General features: G+C 41.7%; 1 protein-coding gene across 1 annotated transcript in view; it reads right to left on the reverse strand.

Moving 5' to 3' along the window:
* The window catches only part of WWC2 (WW and C2 domain containing 2), a 108,059-nt gene extending 86,960 nt beyond the window's left edge, over positions 1–21,099 (reverse strand). The window contains exon 1 of the mRNA XM_031048939.2: positions 20,735–21,099. Coding sequence (XP_030904799.1) covers positions 20,735–20,865 — 131 coding nt within the window. The 5' untranslated portion in view covers positions 20,866–21,099. The remainder of the gene's footprint in view (positions 1–20,734) is intronic.
* Between the last annotated feature and the right edge of the window lie 4,511 nt (positions 21,100–25,610).

Below are 25,610 nucleotides of genomic sequence, written 5' to 3' on the forward strand. Positions count from 1 at the left end.
ACACAGGCAAACTGATCCATGTGGAGCGATGCTCCTGTGATGCTTACATTAGGCAAAAAGACTTAACTTTGTCAGAAGAGCAAAGTGTGACTTTTCAGTCACTAGTACAGAATAAGACGGGTCAGATGCACTCCTCAGCTGAAGTACTGAAACACCCGAACCCTAACCTTCAATCTGTTTCGGCTTCCTCCAGCTGCTAAATGCCTCAAGAAAAAACAAAACAAAACAAAAAAAAAAAACAAACTGAAGGGGGACAGCAATTTCCAAAGGCAGAGGTAGCCCAAAACACCACTTAGGACCTTCTGAACTCAGATTTTTTCAGGACCTACAAAAAAAGGCCTGGCTAAGCATGTCTGTGGACTAAAAGCAGAACTAACACAAACTATACAGAGCAAATCATGCTCTTCCTGCCAGTTGCTAGCAATCTAGTTGTGGTGTTTAGCTACCAACAAGCTAAAACATATTGTGGACTTAAGGGCAGTGAAAAATGTTGCATTCTCCTGCTGTCATGACCCTTACCTACCTGTTACTTACTCCATGCTATTCATACAGATGAAGTGATACATTTGAACAGGGTAAGACCCACTCTTTCCATCTTCTGCTTATTCACTCAGGCTATTTTCTGAATGAAAAGAGAAAAGATTGAACGCTAGGAACAGAGGGAGCATGGGATGTGGCAACTGAAGCAGGGAACTTCGCAGTTCCTGGCTAAGAAGTTCCCTCAGCTCAGGTAAAAATCTGAGAGGAATTTATGGAGATTACAGATAGTCTTTGATTGGTTAAATATTTCTAGGGATCAGCACACCTCTCAAGGCTATCTAGAGGACAACAACTACATTTCACAGGAATTTCTACAGCACTGGTTCTTTCCATTCATCTGTCTGCTTTTTTTCCCCAGAGGTTTTTCAAAATGTGCATTTTCAAAACTGAAACTTAGATTTTCCTCTTGCCTCGGGTTATGGCAGTTCAGGAAACAGGCCTGGGATGTCAGGTACCTCTTCCGCCTCATTCACTCAGGGAAGACAGCTTTTCAATAGCACCGAGTCATTCTGAGCCAGGAAAGGGGCTGGAATCTGATTCTTTCACATTCCAGACCAGTACACCAACTAACAAGCAATAAAATCTTCCCAGTCTTTTACACTCCCTAAAGGGCCTCTGCCAAAAATTTTTCAACAAAGCAGAAGAATGGAACACTTTATACAGATTTACCAACTGCAACTTCTGGAAAAAAAGCTGTTTATTCAAATATTCCAACCAACTTCAACTGTCACTTTGTCTTATGATATTCATTTTCTCTTTTTTCTTCTGCCCATCTTGTTAGTGACAGTTCAATGAAACATCCACCTGTGGAAAAACATGGAGCACACTACTACTATACTGAAATTTTCAATAAAGTACTAAAGCAGTATTATTTTTGTACACCACTGTTGTGGATGTCACTTGAAGCCTTCCTAATAACAAATGTATCTCTGTAAATTAAACAGTTGAGTCTGTCAACAACTATTAGTATAGTAATTATTCATTACATAATTTACAGCTTCTAGTGGAAGAATAATGCAAAATAAACAACTACATAATTTTTAGAAGCATCTCTGTATATCTTAGCTTGAAATGGCACACTTGTTTTTTAAACAAGAAAAAAAATAAAGATTGAATTACTATTCTTCCCAAAATTGCAAGAAACTAAGATACAAAACAAATCATGCAGTACAAAGAAGATTAGAAAATGGTAGGATCATCAAGAACCCCATGTAATTTAAAGGCAACTTCAAGATAGCCCCCAATCAAACCAAATATGCAGTCAGCAGGCCAATTCTTTCGAGTATTCATCTGCAGGTAGTAATTTAAAAAACAATCACAGTGGTGAATAACAGCTGTTATGAAGTACAGCAAGGTGCCATTCAGGAGAGTTGTTTTCAATCATCCATCACTGAAAGTGCCTTCTGGAACAAACTTTAAAATGTTGTCCCTTCCAAAGTCACATCCAACAGAACAGAAAAAAAAAATCATCACTAGATGATTTTAGCTTTAGATCATTTTATAGACACTACTGAACTGGACAGTGGTTGAGTTACTGTCAATATACTGTAAAACACTGCGAGTAACCTCCCACTGCCCTCATGATTCCCATTCCAATACAGCACATTTTAGTCTCCTTGTCCTGCAGCTAACTGATCATAATCCAGTTTTTCCATTAAAGACACAGGAGTTTGGGATTAAGGACTTCATGTCAGGGTGTAGTAACAAGTTCTTTCCTTATATTTAAACAGACTACATCAACATGTTACTTCTCTGAAACTAGTCTTTTCCCAATATATATAATGCTTAGTTAATTTGGTGATTTAACCCTGATGAAGCCACATTTACCCACATATGCCTGGTAAATAATGAAGGAAAGGCCAGTTATAAAATCTTGAAATATTCACATCTAGTAATAGCAGGCCAGTCTTCCACAGAAAACATTTTTTCCCTTAAATAAATAAAATGCATATAATAATGTACATGAGAAGGAACCTCTGCAGACTGTCTAGTCCAACATCCCACCCAATGCAGGACAGCTCTGAAATCAAACCAGGTTATTCCGAGTCATGCCCACAACCACCCAGGGAAACCTGCTCTAGTGCTTGCCCACAGATCCCAGTCTATGTTGCCATTTTTTTATTTTTGGTTCAGTAGATCACTGCAATTCCATTTTCAGTGATACAGGCTGTATACTGGTCTCTCAGTTTCAACACAATGAACAGTATAAATTCTACCTCCACGTCAAACTGTGGTTTCTATTAAAAAAAAAAAAAATCAATCAATCATCAGTTGCCTACTGTCACTTTCCCATACTTCAACATCTGCACAGAAGACCAAAGTCAGTCTTCATTAGGTATGCATTCTGTACCTAATTCATCCTTACTTTCCACAGCACCCAGAGACTGTGCTTTCACAAGATGAGGTCTTCAGTACCAAAGCCAGTTTAATAAAGATGATCCATCTTTTCAAAATAAATAACAATAAAATTTAAAAGAAGGGAGGTACATTCACTTTTCACCTATGCAGCAGTACTACAAGCTCTTGATATTTTCGTATGATCTTTAACAGGATTTTTTTTCATCTTTACTCTTGCTTCTTTTAAGCCTTTTTACTCTGGTTTGCAGCTCAGTTGTACAAACAGCTGTATAGTTCAATCAAAGGCTGTAATCAAAATATCCCATCAGAACATCACCATCATCAAGGTTATAAGAAATCTTTCATGATATCTGAATGTTAACTGTGTTCATCATCATTGCAACATCATCTTTAAACATCACAACACATCTTAAACAGATGTGTACTAGCCACACCTAAGGAAAAAGATAGCATTCAGATAAAGCTCTAATACAGGCCATTTTAAAAACCCTTTCAAATAATGTATTACAAAATAGCTATTTATGAGAGCTTATTCCCAAAAGATTTGCTAGAAACCTACTACTTCAATAAGCATGACAGTACCGCCACAAGGAGGGCCCTATGATAAGTACTGTCACTCCTCAACACCAGACAACTACAGTGTTTCACAAGACCTTCAAACAGCTGGCTGAAGCTGTTTAACTATATAGTACATCTGCCAAATTAAGAATCTATACTCTTCATGCAATTTTAAAATACTAGGCACTACACCTATGACCAAAAAGAAGATACTGTACAACTTTTTAGCAAAACCTGGCTGACAGAAAAAGGTTATGAAATATCAAGTATCAGAGGTTCTAAAGATTTTTAAATACAAAACCCTTAACTGTCCTACATTTGTCCTCAAAGCTTATTTTCTTGCCAAAATCTTGCCTGGAAAAATAAAGTTTTGATTGCTTCCATGTATGCTGAGCAAATGGGACAGCCAGGTCCTGACTGCAAACCAGCAACCTGCCACAGCATGGAAGTTCATGGCTCATCTAGATCATTGTACACCATGCTAGCAAGTGAGGCAGAACAACCAGACAAGCAAACAAAAAAATAAGCAAGAACCAAAAAGCCTAATCCATATTACCCTAATAATTTGTTTTGCTATAAGCCATTACCTCACTAGACTACAGTCTCATTAATTCAGCTAAAACAGCAGTGTAACCAATTAACAACTCCATAGCAAACCTCAAGCTTTACTTCACTAAAGCCTTTCTCTCAAAGAGTAGATATAAAAAGTGTGCCTGGGGATAATAAATAACAGAGAAAAACCAGAAAAGAACTCGCAAGTTCAGAAACTTGAGCAAATAATCTGTTTACAGTGTAAGTTCCTGTGTATAAAGCCTTACTCTTGTAGTAAACCACTGACCATGCCAGCCTGACTAAAAGGTTTATGGTGTCTGTGTGCTTTGCTGCATCCCATAATTTCTCTAGTCATTTGAACACTATTTCAGGACTGTTCTGTAGAGGTCTCAGATGATTATTCACATCCATAGCATTCTACTATTCACCAGAATGATCGTAAATGTTTTAACAGTTCATTTCAGGCATTGCAACACAACATGACCGAAAGATGTCTTTACTTCTTGTCAGATTGCTGTCTTGAGTTGCTTCTTCTTACATACAATCATTTACCACTCAATGCTTCAGCAAAAATATATTTTAAATATTTAATATTTTCATTCAAAATAAACCTTTTTCATAGAATCATAGAATAGTTAGGATTGGAAAGGACCTCAAGATCATCTAGTTCCAACCCCCCTGCCATCGGCAGGGACACCTCACACTAAACCATATCACCCAAGGCTTCATCCAACCTGGTCTTGAACACTGCCAGGGATGGAGCATTCACTACCTCCCTGGGCAACCCATTCCAGTACCTCACCACCCTCACAGTAAAGAATTTCTTCCTTATATCCAACCCAAACTTCCCCTGTTTAAGTTTTAACACATTACCCCTTGTCCTATCACTACAGTCCCTAATGAACAGTCCCTCACCAGCAACCCTGTAGGCCCCCTTCAGATACTGGAAGGCTGCTATGAGGTCTCCACACAGCCTTCTTTTCTCCAGGCTGAACAGCCCCAGCTTTCTCAGCCTGTCTTCATATGGGAGGTGCTTCACTCCCCTGATCATCCTCAGGGCCCTCCTCTGGACTTGTTCCAACAGTTCCATGTCCTTTTTATGTTGAGGACACCAGAACTGAACACAGTACTCCAAGTGAGATCTCACAGGAACAGAGTAGAGGGGCAGAATCACCTCCTTTGACCTGCTGGTCATGCTCCTTTTGATACAGCCCAGGATATGGTTGGCTTTCTGGGCTGTAAGCACACACTGAAGCCAGCTCATGTTCATTTTCTCATTGACCAACACCCCCAAGTCCTACTCCGCAGGGCTGCTCTGAATCTCTTCTCTGCCCAACCTGTAGCTGTGCCTGGGATTGTCCTGACCCAGGTGTAGGACCTTACATTTGGCATGGTTAAACTTCATGAGGTTGGCATCAGCCCACCTCACAAGTGTGTCAAGGTCCCTCTGAATGGCATTCCTTCCCTCCAGCGTATCAACCGAACCACACAGCTTGGTGTCATCGGCAAACTTGCTGAGGGTGCACTCAATCCCACTGTCCTTGTCACTGACAAAGACGTTGAACAAGACCAGTCCCAACACCGATCCCTGAGGGACACCGCTCGTTACTGGTCTCCAGCTGGACACTAAGCCATTGAGCACAGCTCTTTGCGTGGAGCCATCCAGCCAGTTCTTTACCCACCAAATGGTCCACCTATCAAATTGATGCCTCTCCAATTTAGAGACAAGGATGTCATGTGGGACAGTGTCAAACACTTTGCACAAGTCCAGGTAGATGACATCAACTGCTCCACCCCTGTCCATCAGTTCTGTAGCCCCATCATAGAAGGCCACCAAATAGGTCAGACAGGATTTCTCCTTACTGAAGCCATGCTGGCTGTCACCAAGCTCCTTGTTGTTTTTCATGTGCCTTAGCATGCCTTCCAGGAGAATCTGCTCCCAGATTTTGCCAGGCACAGAGGTGAGACTGACTGGCCTGTAATTCCCCGGCTCATCCATTTTCCCCTTCTTGAAAATGGGGGTTATATTCCCCTTTTTCCAGTCATCAGGAACTTCACCTGACTGCCATGATTTTTCAAATATGATGGCCAGTGGCTTTGCAACTTCATTTGCCAGCTCCTTCAGGACCTGCAGATGGATTTCATCAGGTCCCATGGACTTGTGTACATTCAGGTTCTTAAGATGATCTCGAACCAGATCCTCACGTACAGTGGGCCCAAGGTCTTTATTCTCACAGTCCCTGCGTCCGCCTTCCAAGACTCAGGTGCTGCAGTCAGAGGCTTTGCCAGTGAAGACCGAGGCAAAGAAGTAATTCAGAACCTCAGCCTTCTCCAAATCCAGGGTAGCCAGTTCTCCCGAAAGCTTCTGGAGGGGGCCTACGTTGTCCCTAGTCTGTCTTTAATTCACTACACACCTATAAAATCCCTTCCTGTTATCTTTCATGTCCCTAGCCAAGTTTAATTCTAATTGGGTCTTAGCTTTCCTAAGCTGGTCCCTAGCTTCTCAGGCAATATCCCTGTATTCTTCTCAGGCTGCCTGTTCTTGCTTCCATGTTTTATAAGCCTCTTTTTTCCTTCAAAGTTTCCTCAGCAACTCCTTATCCATCCAAGGAGGTCTCCTGGTCCTCCTGCTGCACTTCCTTCTAGTCAGGATGCAACACTCCTGAGCTTGTAGCAGGTGATCCTTGAATGTTAACCAAGAGTCTTGGGCCCCCCTGCCCTCTAGGGCTATATCCCATGGAACCTTGCTAAGCAGGTTCCTGAAGAGCCCAAAGTCTGCTCTCTTGAAGTCCAGGGCAGTGAGCTTACTGCATGCTCTTCTCACTGTCTTGAGGACCTCAAATTCAACCATCTCATGATCACTGCATCCAAGACTTCCCTGGAGAGTCACATTTCCAAGGAGCCCTTCCCTGTTGGTGAGCACGAGGTCAAGCAGGGCACCTCTCCTCGTCGGCTCCTTTATTGCTTGCAGAAGGAAGTTGTCTTCCACACAATTGAGAAACCTCCTGAATTGCTTGTGCTGGGCCGTACCGTTGCCCCAGCAGATGTCAGGGTGGTTGAAGTCCCCCATGAGACCAAGGGCCTGTGAGTGTGAGGCTTTTCCTATTTGTCTGTAGAGTTCTTCATCCACAGGTTCCTCTTGATCAGGCAGTCTGTAACATATCCCCACAGTAATGTGTCCCGTCACCGATTTCCCCTTAACCCTGACCCACAAACTTTCTGTTAACTGATCACCTGTCCCCAGACAGAGTTCCATACCCTCCAGCCTATCCTTAACATAAAGGGCAACTCCCCCTCCCCTCCTACCGGGCCTGTCTTTTCTAAAAAGCCTGTAACCTTCCATTCCAACACTCCAGTCAAAGGAGCCATCCCACCATGTTTCTGTGATGCCTTTTATATCATAGCCCTGTAGATGTGCCCAAATCTCCAATTCCTCTTGTTTATTCCCCATGCTACAGGCATTTGTATAGAGGCATCTGATCCGAGCTCCAAGTGAAGCCGGCTCAGTGGCTGGAGTGGCTAGAATATTACTACATTGCTCAGAGTATTTATTATAGGTGCTGGCAACTGACTGGGTGTGTTGGGATGGAATGATGCTCCCCTCCCCCAACACAACTAGTTTAAAGCATCCTTGACAAGTCTGGCAAGCCTCCCAGCAAAGCCACTCTTCCCTTTCTTTATCAAAGCAGCTCCACCAGCCCCCAGTAGGCCTGGCTTACAAATGTGGGCCCCGTGTCCAAGACACCCAAACCCTTGACTATGACACCACCCTTTTAACCATTTATTAACCTGTCCAATCCTCCTTGCTTTTGGAAGGTCCTCCCCTACGTCTTGGAGAATTGTCGGAAAGACTATCTGAGCTCCAGAACCCCTGACCACCTCTCCCAGAGCTCTGTAGTCCTTCTTTATACTCCTCAGGCTACTACTATCTATATCCCTAGCACCCACATCTATCACTAGAAGCGGGTCATAGTCCATGGGACTTACTAGAGCAGGCAGCCTCTCCGCAACATCCCTGATCCATGCCCCAGGTAGGCAACACACCTCCCTTGCGACCGAGTCAGGCCGACAGATGAGCGCTTCTGTCCCTTTCAAGGCAGAGTTCCCTACTACTACAACCTGCTGCTTTTTCCTGGCAGCACCAGTAGAGATCTTCTGTACCAGTGCACCAGCCGACTGTTTCTGATGCAAGTGCATTTCCTCATCAGCTCCCTGCAGGACAGCAAAGCGGTTCTGGGTGGGTACAGCAGATTTAGGAGGAAGCCCCTTGCTTTTAATTGCTCTCTTCCTCCTTTTGTGGTTTTTTTGTTACTAATTCCCAGCTTCCCTGATCAACAGCCTCCTTCTTTCCTCCATGAGTTAGAGGGGAATTTTGAGGCCCCTGTGCTCTTTGGGTCTGGAGCAAGCAGTCCTGCTTCCTCTCAGCTTCCCTGACACCTTGCAGCTTACTGACAGCATCCTGTAGCTCAGCCACCTGCTGGAGGAGGACCTCCATCAGGGAGCAGCGAGCGCAGCCCTGCCCATTCTGCACCTTTCCCTCACAAGACCAGTGCAGGCACTCTCTACACTCCAAGCTCTGCACCGCAGCCTCCCCTCTTACCGGCTCTGTCTGGATGCCTACGCTGGTCACCAACGGGGCGGCCGGGGCAGAGCTCCCAGACCGGACCATGGTCATACGGCGAGTGCTCACCATCCTGCTCGCCCGCCCGCACAAACTGCCTCGACCCGCTCTGTTCGCCACGCTCCTGGTTGCCGCGCTCCCTGGGTAGATTTTTAACTACTCACAGCTGATGCCACTCCTCCTGTCTCCGCCCCCGGTGAGTCACCTCCTCACGGTAGCTGAGCTCTTTGCAAGTCCTGTCGAGGATTTGAGGCTCTTGTCGCCTGAGGTGAGGCTTCTGGACGCTGATCTCCCCCTACTCTGCTCCGGTGCCACAGGTGTCCTTTCTCAAGCCACCCCCCTCAGCAAGTGCCTGAGAATGGCTGCTGATGGCTGGTTTGAATCTTCCACTGAGCCTCCTGTCTCCGCCCCTGGTGAGTCAGCTCCTTGCGGTAGCTGAGCTCTTTGCAAGTCCTGTCGAGGACTTGAGGCTCATACTGTAACCCAACTAAAGCAGCACCTCAGCCTGCCATTTCTGTGCAAAACAAAGCTGGCAACTGCAAAAGAATGCATGAAATATGAAAAATTTTGGCAAATCTCCTACTGTCCAGGAACATTAAGATAGAGAAATGAAGGAAAGACCTCGATTTCTGGAGCTTCTCTACAGGTCTACATTGTCATCCAGTAAATCAAAAGGAACGCTGTTATTTACTTCAGAAGGGTGGAAATTCAAGTCAGATCCTAAGAGATTACATCAATCTGAGCAGTATCTTGGTTTCTCTGTTACACTCCAGCTCCATGGACATCCCAGTTTTGGTTCTGGCAGTTTGTCACTGTTCACTCTGGAATTTAGTACTGAATAGTTTTGTGCCTTAAACTCATACTGTAGCTTACTTTCCAAATCTCTCCGAGAGGAGTCCATAGCACTCCAAACTAGAATTGCTCACCACTGTTCAATTCCACCGAAACTAAAAAGGGGTAAGTGTAAGTCTTTGCACTTCACATTAAAAGCCTCAAGAAACACAAAAGCAATATACCCTCTAGGTCAATCCTGCAGACAAGAATACTGGAAATGTGATTAAAATCAAGGCAATGCCTCGGAAAAAGCACAATTATGCATAAATTATTGTATCATTATATATCAATATATTATGTCATTATTATATAGTGCATGGTCATACTTCAAAATTTATCACAAACTACAAAATGGCATAATGTGTTAGGACAGCATTGACAGAATGAGCTGAAAACAACATTTTTTGCAAGATGTGAATATACTGAATATACATTGTACAGGTCTTGGGAATATGGGAGTCGGAAAGTAGGCTTAGGTACAACCGGGAATATATCCACCCCAAGCACACACAAAAAGCGCAATTAAATCCCATACAGTCCTTATGGCAGAACCACAATCTAAATTCCATTGAAGTTTTAAGAAACTAAGAAGTAATATGTTTGTATGTTTCTACCCAGATGTCACTTCTGAAGAAAATAAGCTACTAAGCTTCCAAACTTCTGAAAGCTCATTAGTTTCTCACAGGATGCTTGCTGTGTCTCTTTAAAAATAATAAACAATTTAAATTATATTATTTGGTGCTGTACCATGAAACTATGTATACAAAGATAACTCACCATGGGTATTCACAGTGTAACTCAAGATAGCCAAAATGTTTCAACATTTAAACCAAACCCAAATTAACAACACACATTTGACAAGAGAAGTACACTTGAGTGTTGGATGATATATAGAACAGAAATGTCACTTAGCTCACAAGGAAATTTTGTATCACATTCACTTTAGACAAAAACATCAAAGATTAAATATAGGCTAAAGTACCTTTATAAGTAACAGTAGCCACAGACTATTTCACAAAGTCCATTACATGTCCCACTTTCCCCACAGCCCTCCCAAAAGCAAGATAAAAACAACATTCAAATGTTCCCTGCCTAGCTCAGCTCCCAGCTACTCCAGCCTTCCTGAAATATAAACCTTTCTCCATGAGAGCTGCTCTCCACTGAATCCTTGTGGAATAGAAGCCAACCAACATCCCCTGGTTGGGCTTTGCATTGGTCAGGCTACAATGAGGACAGCAGCATGCACCTCGATGTCCTACAATAACCATAATGGCTCATGAACACAAATCAAATCACAGGGTGGGACTGCAATAATTTGCTAATAACAGCATTTAAAAAAATCTAGTTCATAAATCTGAATTACATCTTTTTCTCTGATGCACATTAACTGTTTATTAACCAAAAAGTTCTGCAGGAGGTTTATTTCTAAAAGGAATTAAGAATTTTCATAGAGACATTTTGTTAACACCAGTGAAGAGGCAGACTTATAAGTCTACACAAATATTTTTAGCATAATCAAGGAAATCTGAATTAAGAATGAAGGGGCTAGGCTCTGAATAAAAGTATTCTTTCTCAATCAGATCATCAGGCCATGAGACAGGCATTTCTGGACTAGACTACAGTTTAACAATTGACGGTATTAAACAAAGGAAAAAACCCACCCTACTGTTTCCTCATCAAGAACAAATAGATGCCTTTCCCTGACAATTTTCTGCAATCCATCAGACAATGAGCAAGGCTAAAATGCCTACTTTTTCAGCTAAAGGGGGCCATATCTTCTCTTCTAGAAGTACTAAAAAAACAGATAGCAAATCACCCTGTCCTCCAGTGATCAGAAGTGCCCCAGAGACTGACAAGCAGAAGCAACCAGAATTGTTTCTCCACAGTGTGATCCCAATAAAAATGCTGTCATGCAGCTATATGACAGAGGACACCTGTGCTTTGGTCAAATTGTGTTACTTGACAAGATGTTAGTAAGTCATATGCCACACTAAGATCATGTGTTGGGCATACTTACTGCCATATGGCATGATGTGCTCATACACAATCTGCAGAATATCAAAAATTCATCTGCCTCATTATAAAAATACCTGCACCTTTGTGAGACATTCCCAGCTCTATGGGGGACGTAAGCTCTTAAGAGCCACGGGGCAGGCATTGAATCAGAGTAAGAATTCTTCACAGGTCAGATCTGTAGGCAGTAAGATGTGCTTATCTGGACAAGACTCCAGTTTAGTGCCTAAATGTACTTTAAAAAGAAGCAACAGGCTTGTAAAGTACTGTTCCTTCATTAACACAAGAAAGGTGCCAATAGAGAATGTCCTAGCACAATTTAGTTAAAATGCAGACTCTTCTAGATCTTTTCCTCTAAAAGTAAAAAAGTTTGTTATTTCTAGACACTTAAATCCTGACTGTCAGAACAAACAGGATATTATGGAAGGCATCCCAGTATGGTTGTCCTTTTTAATTTTCAAATAAAGATCAAAGTTTGAGTTAATGAACTGAGAAAAAGTACAGACATACCAAAGCTGGTTCAACATACAGTACTGTATAGCACAAAGCAAGAGTATGCAGAAATTTGAATCTGCTGTCCTAAAACAATACATCTTCATGTACCCAAACAAGTACTTCAAATACAGTATGTATCAGGGTTGATGAGATAAAGTTGCTTTTCTTCAAGTACTAACAGTATCCAAGTTCAAAGGATAGCATCTGATCTTGTTCTATGAGACACAAATGATTGTTTCACTTGACAGAATATATTCATACACTGACAGACCATCTGTATCCCAGAAGTCCTAACCAACAAAAAAACCCAAACAAAACAAAACAAAACAAATTAGCCTTAAATAGAAATACAAACAAGGGGTGGAGTGAAGGGGAAAGCAAGCAATCTCTCCCCCAAGAAGCACTTTCATTAGCCTTTTAAAAATGAGGGCCAGAGATAGACTTAATAGTGTAGGAACTTCATCACTAATGGTTTTGCAAATAAGCCACTGTGAAAAGCAGTAGTATTCAGCAACACTCAAAATGTGCTATTTAAAAAGACGCAAACCCTACACCCACAAAGCAAAACTCTACTAAATACTAAATCAACACAAAAGGGAAAACATAACTACTGTATCACTCCCTCTTTCAGCTACTAACAGCTTATTTCAAATGAAGGACAAGTCTATTTGTCCATACAGATGACTCCCTCAAATACATGAGACAAATGGTTCCAGCTTGCTTCACAGAATAAAATACTCGAAGTATTAAATTATACCATCATTCTGGTGAGACACTTTGCAGCAGAGTCTAAACTGTGTTTTATGAATAGTTACGGAAAAAAGCTGCACCAAAGTCAAAGAATTTCTGATCTACTTTCATAGATGGCAGAAATTAGCTACTCATAAGCATATTGTCAACAGCAGCACATTACTGGAAAACAAGATCTAATTCTGCAACTGTGCAATGATAAAATTTCTCTGGAACAAGAGCTTCACAGTAACAAACACTTTAAAAGTCAGTAAAAAGTCTGTACACCATAAAGGTTTCCTGCTGACAGAAAACATGTTTAGCATCAAGATGGCTGCAACAGCTGTACCGCTAGTTCACTGTAATGCAAAGGTGAACAAAAAGACACAAGAAAATAATGGAGAAAGCCAACAAGAGAAATGAACACCTAACATGACAGTTCCACGGTAGCTAGGATTGAGCTGCATCTTGATTTCTACACCATCACTCTCCCTTTTGCTTCCACCTCTGGACTTGCCTCCTGCCTCATACCAGCACTAGTATCTATTCAGTGAGACAAGCAGATTCTGATGGAGAACAACCCTAAAAACAACTTAGCCAAATCACCTCCTGGATTCAGTTTACTATTTGGTGGCAGAGAGGCACAGGTAAACAGAACCATGACAGTCAAGACCTAGTAGCTGTGTTACCCCTCTGCAATCCTTTTCCACTTTCTTGCAGGTTGCTGTAGGTGCTGAATTCACACTTTCCAGAATAACATTTGTGGAATCTTGGCATTGTTTCTATTTGTGCCTTTCTGAAAAGGTGTCACCATGGAAATATTACCATATATTTGTCCATTTTCAATCTTTTCCATTACTTCCATGAGTATTCTTCTAGTTTATAGTCATCTGTGTGATATAAAAATGTGAAATTTCAAATATCTGTAAATAATATCTAATAATATCTAGGCTAAAAAGAAAAAAAGCAGCAAGAAAACCAAAACAAAACCTATAGACCTGGACAGGCTGGAGAGTTGGGTAGGGAGAAGCTTGATGAAATTCAACAATGGCAAGTGTAGGGTCTTGCATCTGGGGAAGAACAACCCATGTACCAGTACAGGTTGGGGGTTGACCTGCTGGAAAGTAGTGAAGGGGAAAGGGACCTGGGGGTCCTGGTGGATAGGAGGATGACCATGAGCCAGCAATGTGCCCTTGTGGCCAAGAAGGCAAATGGCATCCTAGGGTGCATTAGAAAGGGTGTGGTTAGTAGGGCAAGAGAGGTTCTCCTCCCCCTCTACTCTGCCTTGGTGAGGCTGCATCTGGAATATTGTGTCCAGTTCTGGGCCCCTCAGTTCAAGAAGGACAGGGAATTGCTTGAAAGAGTCCAGCGCAGAGCCACAAAGATGATTAAGGGAGTGGAACACCTCCCTTATGAGGAGAGGCTGAGGGAGCTGGGTCTCTTTAGCTTGGAGGAGACTGAGGGGTGACCTCATCAGTGTTTACAAATATGTAAAGGGTGGGTGTCAGGATGATGGAGCTAGGCTTTTTTCAATGATATCCAGTGACAGGACAAGGGGCAAGGGGTGTAAACTGCAGCATAGGAGGTTCCACATTAACATCAGGAAGAACTCCAGTGACAGAGCACTAGAACAGGTTGCCCAGGGGGGTTGTGGAGTCTCCTACATTGGAGATATTCAAGGCCCACCTGGACAAGTTCCTGTGTGATGTACTCTAGGTTACCCTGCTCTTGCAGGGGGGTTGGACTAGATGATCTTTTGAGGTCCCTTCCAACCCTTGGGATTCTGGGATTTCACAAAATTCAATTTGTCTGTAGATGTTACAAATATTAGTAAGTGGAAGTAGAGAAATTCTCTTATTCTAATAACACTAATAACATTCAAAGTGCAGCATTTTAAGAAGAGATGAACACAGTTGTTTAACTGGAGAAAGAGAAGAATTACTAATGGAATCTGTACAGATCTCTGAAGTTATAAATAACTTGCCCTATTTGATCTATACATTGACCCTTACTTGTAAAAATTATAACTTTGTTCATAACCATTGCTTCAAAGTAAAGAAAGTTCCCCTTCTCTGAAAATATAAGATAGTTTTGAAGTATTCCTTCATTTAATCATACTATGGTAGGACAACATTTCTAGCAAACAGCTTAGCTTCATTCATTTGAGAAAAGGTCTATTTTCTTTCATATGTAAAACTTCTTGTGAAGGCTTATGTTGTGCATGACAACTACAATAATACTACCCTGTACGTCAAGATAGGTTTTAACCAAAGTAGCTCCAGTAGAAAAGTACTACAGACATAGGCCTGAATAAACCAGTCTAGATCACTCGCTCCACTTTACATACCAGGTCACAGTCCTTGGCTTTAACCAGTTGTACACACTTTGTATACAAAAGCAAATACTCTCTAGCATTTCCTGACTTAACTTCACATGGTCTGAGATGAAAGACACAGTGCAGTCCTATCACTCCCAGAAAAATAAAGAAGTGTTATCTCAGTTATCATAGCCATTTTCACTAATGCTAAAATCAACAACACATAGCCCTAAGCCAATGACAGACTGATTAAAAATCCCATCACTATGTATTTTAACAATCACTATGTATTTTAACATCAATCTATTTTACACAATCACTATGTATTTTTAACACTGTCTGATGCTACCACAGCTATATTAGCACTGTAATATTAGAATTCTACTTTACCCTGGATAAACAAATGGTGTCAGAAGTTCAGACACAGCTAGTTTCTCATTGCAAGTTCAGTACTTGCATCACAGGTTTTATTTTGAATAAATATACATCAATTAAGTAAAAGCAGTTCCCAACCTGTCACTGAAACGAGAATGAGATACCAGACAGTTTCACAGGGAATATGCACATTCCTGAGCAGACAAGGAGACAGGAACAAATTATGTGAAATTCAGATAAAAAACAGCAAATGATACTACAGGATGAAACAAGTCAGAAAAATATATTTGGATTGAGTGGGGGAGAGGGAAATCATTGTCCTATCTCCCTACAGGATTACTTCAAGTTACACACCTTGGAGTGTCATCAAGTGATCCTTCTCTGATTTTCCAAAATAGTTAAGTGACTATTCCTTATTAGGGTTAGAATTTCACAAGGTATGTTGAGGCAATCAGCGGATTCAAGCCACCAAGAATATAAAAGCCCCACTCCCTCCTTAGCTATCAGCAAACAAGGGAGATGCAAGGGACAACAGAATAGGTATGAGAGGTATGAGAACAGGAACCTTTCAGTGATGATTTGCCATTAAATTAATTCTTAGCAAGCAGCAGCCTAAAGAAGGGATTTATCAAGTAGTTGCTCTAGTTGTACCTTAAATCTGCTATGGTAAGATTTGCACTTAAAACAAAATTAAGATCCATCGTTTTCAAAATATAAGGACTAACACTCCAATTTATCATCATTCTTCTTCAAAGGACAGGCTAACCATACTCTTGTGTCTTGCCTAAATTTTGTTCCCTCCACCCACCAGAAGTTTAAACATTTCAGAATTTTTTCCTATTTTAGCTGCAGTCACCACTTTCACACAGAACTGTACTTGCCTCAGACACCAGACACTTCAGATAGTAAAAGTTATAATACTCATCTATCACAACACAGCTTACTTTCATAAAAAAAAAGAAGAGATCCAAATGTGTTTTCCAGTCTCTGATGACCTCCCATCATGCTATTTCCTTTTTTGCTTGCCTCTTATTTACTACCTTTAACTTTTACCAGAACAATATCTTATATGCTTCCTGCTTGTTTGAGTCTCCACTGTGACTGAAGGTCCTACCATGCACCCCTGAGCTAGAGCAATGCCCAAGAAAGAGGCATGACGAAAGTCCCCCTGCTCAAGTAACTTCAACCTCAGTATCTTCCCTCCTCGCAGCCTCTGCTGATCACAGGACAAGAGAAAGGAAGTTCCAGCAAAAAAGGAATGAACAAAGTGCCCTTCTTTTCTAAGGGAAAAGTACAATGCAAAGTTTAATTGCTGAAACCTAATAAACATTCTAATTCAGAGAAATCTTGCATAAGCTACATAATTCCATGATAAAAATTGTTGCATTTTCACTTCTCCCAACAAACAAAAACAGCAATGGAAACTGCATTCCCTCTCCACACTGCCACAAAGAAGACTCTCACAACCTCTTGACTTGTGAAGCTCTGGTTTCTGTGCATCTGATGTTTCTCAAGCACCTTCTCAGTTACATAGTTAGCAAGCACTCTAGAAACATTCTAGTAAAAGTATACTATGAACTATTTCAAATGTACAAATATATTTTGAACAGATTTTTCTCCTCATGAGAAGTGAAAAGGGGCAGAAGGATAGTTTTGTTTTCATAGCAGCTCACTCCTTACCACTTCTACAGGAGTGCCAAGAAACATTAAATAAAGATCACTTGCAGCTTCAGAATTTGAGATGTGTAACTCATTTGAGGAAAGCTATAGAAACAAAAGATAGCTGGTTTGAGTCAGTGGTGATTAACAGTGAAGCACGGACAATTTACTATTTAGAAAGCAAGATATGAGAAGCCCCGCATTCCTGCCTAAATGCCATCCAACTGCTGAAGATTTGAGGATACCGACATTTCTATCTCCTATTCCATTTCTCCTTGGTGCTCCATACCAAGAAATGAAATGAACAGAGGCCTACTTATAATGTGTTGAATAACTGAAAAAAAAGCCAACAAAAAAACCCCACAACATACCCAGCCTTCCTTTTCACATTTCTGTCTCTACTCCAAGACCCTTTTAAATGTCTATCAAGAAACCCAAAACACATCAACACCCTACTGTAACTCAGTATCACAGGAACTTGAGAGTTTCAAGGGGACTTCAAAGAAGTATGAATTTCCCTAATCCTTCCTCACCTTTTCACCTGGCTCATCCTCTTCAGTGTCTCAATAACTTTGTTAAGTAGTAGCAGAATACAGTTGATATTTTGGGCTATTACCCTTCTTAAAATAAATCAGTTTCAGAAGTACTGTCAAGATCAGCAAGTTTGCCATATCTTGGAGGAGTCATAAACAAAGAAATAACACCTATATATATAGCAAGTGAAAATGTTACAACCACCCCCATATATCTTGCCTTTATGTTTCTCTTTCTCACACTTGGTATCTTAAAGCGCCCTCTCTTTTGTGCCACCAGTCTTCAAAACAAATCAACACAATACCCTAAGTCTTTGGAGAGAAAAATCATTACTGAATAGTGCAAAACATTACAAACTCCTGTGCCTCCACAACACTCCTAAAACACAACAAGCCACGTCACTCTTGCTCTTACAACTGTGAGATTCTCTACTGTCAATGGGATTACTCAGATAAATGAAGTGGGCAAATCTGAAAACTGAGCCCCAGGCTTGAAGTTGATGTGAGGTTTTTTTTCACAGCTGTACCCAAGGCTATCATTATATTACAGACCTTCACCAGATAAGCAGTAACAAATACATGTACTATGAGAACAGTGTAGAAAAGCAAGAGAATAAGCATCACTCTATTTAAAAAACCAACCAACCAAAACAAAAACACCACAAAGTTTTCAAATAAGCTTTTAAATATGGCGTTTTCAACTGCCAGCTTATTTCTAGACATGAATATTTTAAACTGGTAACAAATAAGTTCCTAATTGTGCTTAAATACAGCTGGCAACCCACAGACATATGGCTGATGTCTCACAGCACTAGTCCTCAGTATTTGTCAGCTAGGGTTTGCAGTGTAACAACAGCATAAGGAATACTGCCCATACAAACTTACTTATTCTACACTTGCTTTACCAATGACAGATTTTATAAGCCCATGTACTCTAATATTCCACAAGTACATTAGGAAAAATTTATGACATCCATCAATGAAAATAGGTGAAAAAAACAAAGTCTGAAGTTATTATCCAACAAAAGAATGTGCTTTCAGTATTTCTGTAGAATCCATTATCTTCATTTTGATGATTTAAGTAAGTTTTAAAAACATCATGAACCCAGATTTTATTGTATTGACAAACTTGGAAAACCACTTTTAAATTTTTCTGACAGCAAGCCCTAATTGCATACTGTATGGTTTCTGAACATACATTCTCTAAATTCCTAGAAGATACAATGGAATCTAGAGCAAAGTCATCCCAGGACTTTCATGCATTTCTTACTTACTTTTCCAAACCAGGTCACAGATATAAATACACTGTAAATATGGATATTGTAAATACAAATACTGTAAGCTGCACATAAAATGGGCCTGTCAGCCTCTCTTCTGTGCAGGTAACTCAGCTTCACAGTTAAGCTACATACACTAAAGCATGGGTTCTCATAGACACCTAGGGCAAAATCCCTCTGTCTTGCATGACTGACACAGGTTAACAATTATTTCAAACAGGACTCTTTCTGAAAAAGGGCTTTACTTCCTTAGTTCCCTTACACATTATTTAAAGTCTGGGGGCTTGATTTCTCTTTCACCTTTAATCAAGATATTAATGAAACAATATTTATCCTATAGGACGGCAAACATGCAAGTGCTACTCTGCTCTTTATTCTGTTAATTAGTGAAAACTCAAGTTTTACCACCAAATGTGCATAGTGTTAAACTTTTCAAAGACTACAAACTGTGTAGAAACAAGATTTTAAATTAGTGAAATTTTGAGGTGATATTATAATGAATATTATACCATCTTGTATTCTGCTTTGCAAACACATTAAAAGTCTAAAACTAAACTTCAAATCTGCTATATCTAGAGACAGTAAACACAGAAAATATTGTTTACAGTTAAAAAAACCCAACAAAACTCAATCACCTGAGAAAGCCAGGTGTAATAAATAAGCGTCCTGTACACTTTACCACCTCACTAATATTTACAAGATGTTTAACATATTTTCAAGTATGAAAGAATTTACATACTAAGTTTTCCATTACTGGAATTTGTTGTTACAGCAACTAGGATAGAGAAGTAGGCCCAACACAGCATATGATAATTGTCAAACCCTTCCTTATGCAACTTACAGCCCGCAAGCTTCATTGCAGCTACCTTTTCTAATTTCACCAAAGAAATATAAACCAAGGCCTTCATTTATAATTCAGTGCAGCTTGTTCCATAAATTTATAATGCCTTTTAAAAGTTTTTGATAATTAGCACTGTTTTGAATAGCAACGCTGCATTTCATAACACACACAAATTTCTGGGGTGTAACTACTTTTCAGGACCACTTTGGGGAAAACATACGTTTTACAGTAGGTATGCTTGGCATCTATCATCCAGCTTTTAAAACAGCCACTGAAGCCTACCCTAATAGCCAGGATCCCTGCCCAGCGGTAAGACCTGCCCTGGTGACTCCTGGGCGAGCAGCCTTTGAGCCGGTACCACACCTCGCTCACCGAAGCACTTTTCAAAGGAGACTTGCCGATTTACAGCGCTCAGACCTGCAAAGGGCAGCAAACACCCCGGTCTGCGGCTGGCGGGGGGATGAGAGGGTTTGGGCTTGCTGAGGCCTAGCGAGCACACGAGGCCTCCCGCAGCACCAACTCCTCCGCCAGCAGCACACACCTCTCCGGACGGCCGGGACAGGACGGCCACAGGGCAGGCGGGCCCCGGGGCAAGGGGGGGGGGGGGGCACCAGGCAGGGACAGGAGTCCGGGATGCTCCGCCGGCAAGGAGGGAGGCGGCCCCGCTCCGGGGAGCCCGGGGTAGAGGGATGGCGAAAAGCCAGTGCCTCGGGTTTGGGAGGGACTCTCAAACTTCAGTACCTGTCGCGAACACCACAAACTCAACGACCCCTGTCGCCTCCGGGAAGAGCTCTACAGGTGTCCGTCCCCCCTCAAACAACTCACGCAGCGGTCTTAACAACACGCTGTACCGATGCCGACGGGAAGGGGGGCACTACTGCACGCAGGGACTTGTGCTCACTCTCCCCCGTCCCGCCAGGGGAACCCTCCGGCGAACCCCACACTCCCCACCCCGTTCTCAGCGGAGAGGGCCCCGGCAGCGCTGCGCTGAGCCCACTCCGGGCCTCGCCACCTCCCTGCCCGCGCACCCACCTGTCCCGGGGGTCGATCCAGCTGGTCTGCTTGGTGTTGTGGTCGATGTAGAAGACTTTGCCGTCGTAATCCCTCGCCTCCTCCCAGCCATCGGGTAAGGGGAGCTGCCCATTCCCAGCTTTCCTAGGCATGGTCGGGCGGCGGGGATAGCTGATCCATAGGGACAGAAAGAAAGACGGGAAGCGGGAAAAACCCCCACCCTAGCCCGGTGGACGGGGAAAGGTCTGGGAATTTGAGGGGCACGCAGCGGACCGCTCGCGGAAGCCCAGGAAAGCCCTCCTCCGCGGCCGGGTCTCAGTCCACCATGCCGGGGCTGCCGCCTTGCCCGCGCCGCGGCAGCCCGGGTCAGGGTTGCCGGCGGAGCACAGCTGCCGTCTGGGCGCTCGGAGCCCGGCTGAGCCCCAGGCGGCTGCGGCCGTCGCTCATTAGCATGAGATTAGCATCCATCTCATCTGCATGCACATTCCTCCCGCCGCATTCCTCAGGGTTAACCCTGCCGGCGCTGCCCTCCGCCGCGCTGGACAGGCCCCGGCCGTGGATCCGGGACGAAAAGCGTCCAGCGGGCGAGCACGTAGGGGAGACCGGAGGACAATGGGCAGGGGAAGGGGGAAGAGCTGGCGGGGGGTGCCCTTCTGCTTCCAAACAAGCTGTGCCCGCGGCGAGCAGGGGCTGGTGCGGTTGGGGATAGGAGGCAAGCACCTGAGGGGGGCAGCCTCCGACGGCCCGCGCCCTCAGCTGAAGCAGCCGGCGGGGAAAGCGGTGCGGAAGGGCTGGGGTGAGGTGAGGTGAGGGAAGGAGCGACCTGGCGTGAGGGCTGCCGCCCGGCCCTTTGTCTGCGGACCTGCCGCTGGACCCGCATCAGGAGGTGCAGGCCGCTTGGGAGCCGGGATGTGCCGGCTCTGCAGGCACGGGAGAGGTGCCCTGGGAAAAGGCAGCTTGCCACTGCCTGCCTGCCCTCAATCGAGGAGGTGTCGAGTGTCCCTTCCCTTCTGGTCCCCCTCGCTTCGCTTCACATCCTCATCAACTGTCGCTACTGTCCAGTAAGGCTCGAAAGTTCCTAAAAGGACCTTGACATTTAAAATAGTAGAGTTCAAAATTTAAACAAAAAGACTTTTTTTTTTTTTAACTCTGGAAGTAAATAAACTTACCGATTTTATTTAATTATTTACTTTGTGCATACACCATTCGTGACCTGAACTGTTCTGGCCTAAAAAGCAGGTAGCTAAATCGCATGAGATATAGGAACGAGGTGTGAATTACTGGATGCTTATCTCATCTTTGCTACAAGAGAAGCTACTCCAGGTTGGTTACCATGGTTTAGCCGATAGAAGGTAATTTAATGAGTTCTATTAATTTGCATGTGTATCTGATTTCCAAGATTTGGCACCAGAAGTAGAGCACCTATGAGGGAATATGACTGGTTTAGCAGCTAGGAATCTGAGGTAACCCAAATTTTAGTCCCTATTTATTTCTTTTCACTTGAAGTTAGTGGTTTAAAGTAATAAAATCTTCCTGGGAGAGGAAGCCTGGGACTCAGCTGTTATTTTTCTTTTATTTATTTATTTTAGTCTGTTTATCTACTCCATTCTAGCTGTCTTTAGCATTCAGCTCTGAGTTACTGGTCTTAGACAATTTACACTTATTACTAGACTTGTTTAATGCATAAGAAGTTTGCACATATTTGACAGGCATTGTAGTAAATAATTTACAGGTGTCTAAGTCCCTCTGTTGGATCTGCTGCTAAATAGTAAAAATTACGAGCAAGATATGATTTTAATTTAGTTATTTTCACAGTCTGGTAGAACTAAGACCTTTATTATCTTTGTCATTTTACTTATTCTGTAACACTGTCTCTACAAATAGCTCAGATGCCTCCCCAAAATACCTGTATGTTGAGCTCCATACTATCTTGAAGATTTTATTTTCACATCTGGTGTTTTGAGGGAGTGTGCAGTGAAACTACATTCATGAAGTAAGGCTCTTGTAGTTAACAGTGCACAAAAAACTGAATTGTCCTAACTTCTGGGTATCTGTAAGAGTTCAGCTACTTAGGAAAAGCAACAGAGTCATTACCTATTAAAGTGACAGACTCATTTATTTTCACTGAGAATATTAAGTTTCAATGAGGTGGTTGGTTTATAAAGTCCAGTTTTACTTTCCATCTGTGGAAAAAAAGCACTTTCACTGTGCATTTACATTTTTGTCCTTTTAAATAGTCTTGAGTTTTATAAACCAGTTTATAGGTGACATCTTACACTGCAGAAGTACATGTGGCAGTTGTAGGACAGGATAAACTGGATTTCCTTTTCCCTTTTAAAGCTCAGTTTGCATTATCAGTAAGAGAGTTTGTTATATAAGTTGATAAAAAACCTATAGAGGATATAGTTACTTCTCTTTGACATTAACAAGGACCTTTTATAAATAATACAGCCTTTTTCATCCTGAAAAAACAGGCCTGTGACACAGCAGCATTCCTATACTCCTATTCTCTAAATAACCCACACAAAAGAGAGCATGAGATTAGAAATTCTGTAATACCAAGACAAAACTGGAAACTCGTTTATGTCAATGCTTACCCTGAACCTGATACCTAATTCCTGTTCTCTGTCACTGCCAAGGCACCAAAGTATCGCATCTTTGATTATTGGTCAGATGAGATCCGCATGGATGGGGATGTGGATCTGATCTATAACCATCTTCACCAGGGTAAAAAACATCAGAAAACATCAATGTTTTCAGTTGCATAAATAAATGGAAATTGCAGTTCTTAATTTTGAAAATAAGTGTACTAAGATCATTGTATAATTGTCTAAATTCTATGTATATGCTTGTGCATGTATATACAGATGTGCTTATACGTAAATATAAGCTGTTGCATGGTAAGCATTAGGCTCTCCCTCCCTCCATTTTCCCTTGTTCTAGTACTTCACTGTGTTTGTTTTTATAGTTAGGGTCTACAGTCTGGAATGCCAGTTTAGGACTGCTTAGAAATGGCAATATTGGAAGTCAGACTGACAAAAAGTAGGTAATATTTGTGTAAATAAATGCCAGACCTTTAGTATCACCAGTGAGAATATGAGAATATTTAGCTTTTTGAAGGACTGCTGTTGTACAAAAGAGAATCCAATTATCCTATTGCTTTTTACTCTTTTGCAACTTGGGAAAAGAGCCCATTTGGTAGAAGATAGTTTCTTCCATTATCCTTTAATATGTTTTCATATGTGCAATATAGAAAAACAGAATAGATGTTCATGACGATTCTTTTTAGCTTGATATATGCTACAAATTCTAACTAGAGTAGTTTTTCAAGTACATCTCCCACATCTCAACTGGTAACCTGCCTAGCATGTTGTGCTGACATTGTCAGCTGACAGCATACCACAGATTGTTTGGCTTAATTGCATAAGACAGCATAGTTCAGAATATGTAAGCATGCTTTATTCAAAACACAGAAGGGTGCATATGAAGAAGGTGTCCAAAAGCATGGAACAATGTGTCTGTTGCATGACTTAAGTATTTATCAATAAGTATGATAAATAACAAGATATGCTCCATGAAAGGGAGCTGATTGTTCCTTTCTTGCTTTGTATATGCATGCTTAACCAGTCCGGAGAAGTTCATGTTTTAAGTAGTACATAGTTAAAGAACTGAGTTAAAAGGAATTAGAATTATGACTATTTTATGTCCCTTCTCCTTACTGCTGCCAGCTAGAAGAAGAAAAAAATGTCTGTGCAAAAATTCAGAATGCAAGTGTGAAAGTGGCTGAATCCAGAAAAAGGAGCTGCAAAGGCAAATGGTTGTGCCCTGTCGCATAATGAGAACCATACTCATAAGAGTCTGTACTTACCCTAGTCATCTCCTGATACTCTCTGCTTTCATCTTCTTTTATAGTAAATTTGTGATCAAAAAAGGCATGTTTGTACCCTCTCCTTCCATAACAAGAGATTCCCTTAACTTGATCCACTAGAGTGGTGTCCCTGAAGAAATTTACAGCTGTTACAGCTCTAACTTGTACTATCTACAAACGGCTCTGAATCAAGAGCCACAGTTGTCTCCCTAAAAATCTACACAGTTCAGTCTCCACTGCTTTCAAACATAATTTGAGTGCAGAATGAGTTACAAAATATGGTGACAGAATTAATTCTTAAAAATATCTGACAAAAATGTTTGAAAAAATATATAGGTTACATTGAGGGGGTTTTTAAGCTCTTAAAGCACCAAATACTGGCAATAAGTCTGACTTCCCTCACAGATAGCTACTGTAGAACTCTAAAAACAACATTTTCAGCATTTTATTTATTTATTTAATCACACTGAATTTTATCTGACAGCTATGCTTTCCAAGAAATGAAAGGCACCAAATCCAGGACTCCTTTATGTGGTGAGATTGTTAGTTTTAAAAAGGATTTTAAAAGTTCTGTAAAGAATAACAGTGTACATGCATGAGGGAGGAAGAGGAGTGCTGCTGCTGCTGTCAGCTTTTAATGCATGTATATATCTGAGACTAAAAGATCTTCGATTATATTGTTTCTGGTTGAATTTATGATGTAATTCTACAGAAGTGATGAAGCCAGATAATGTTTATGCACATTCAGCTTTTCTTGTTGCTCCAAAGCGTGCTCTTTCCACTTGCATTCAACTGGACAGTTTGCTGCTAAAATAGGATGTCCTACAAAGAGTTCTCAGAGTATGAGTGGAAAAGACCTTATCAGGTTCTGCTTCAAATAAATATATACTATCTCTTTTTCAGTATTTTGGCTTTATTTTTGCCTTTAGGCATGTGCAGGAAAAAGTAATGAGCAATTACACATTTCAAATCCTTGCAGACATAATTCTAATCCTATAAATCTGAAAATAAGCATACAGAACAATTTTA

Source organism: Melopsittacus undulatus, chromosome 7 (genome assembly GCF_012275295.1).
Source record: "Melopsittacus undulatus isolate bMelUnd1 chromosome 7, bMelUnd1.mat.Z, whole genome shotgun sequence".
Taxonomy (NCBI): domain Eukaryota; kingdom Metazoa; phylum Chordata; class Aves; order Psittaciformes; family Psittaculidae; genus Melopsittacus; species Melopsittacus undulatus.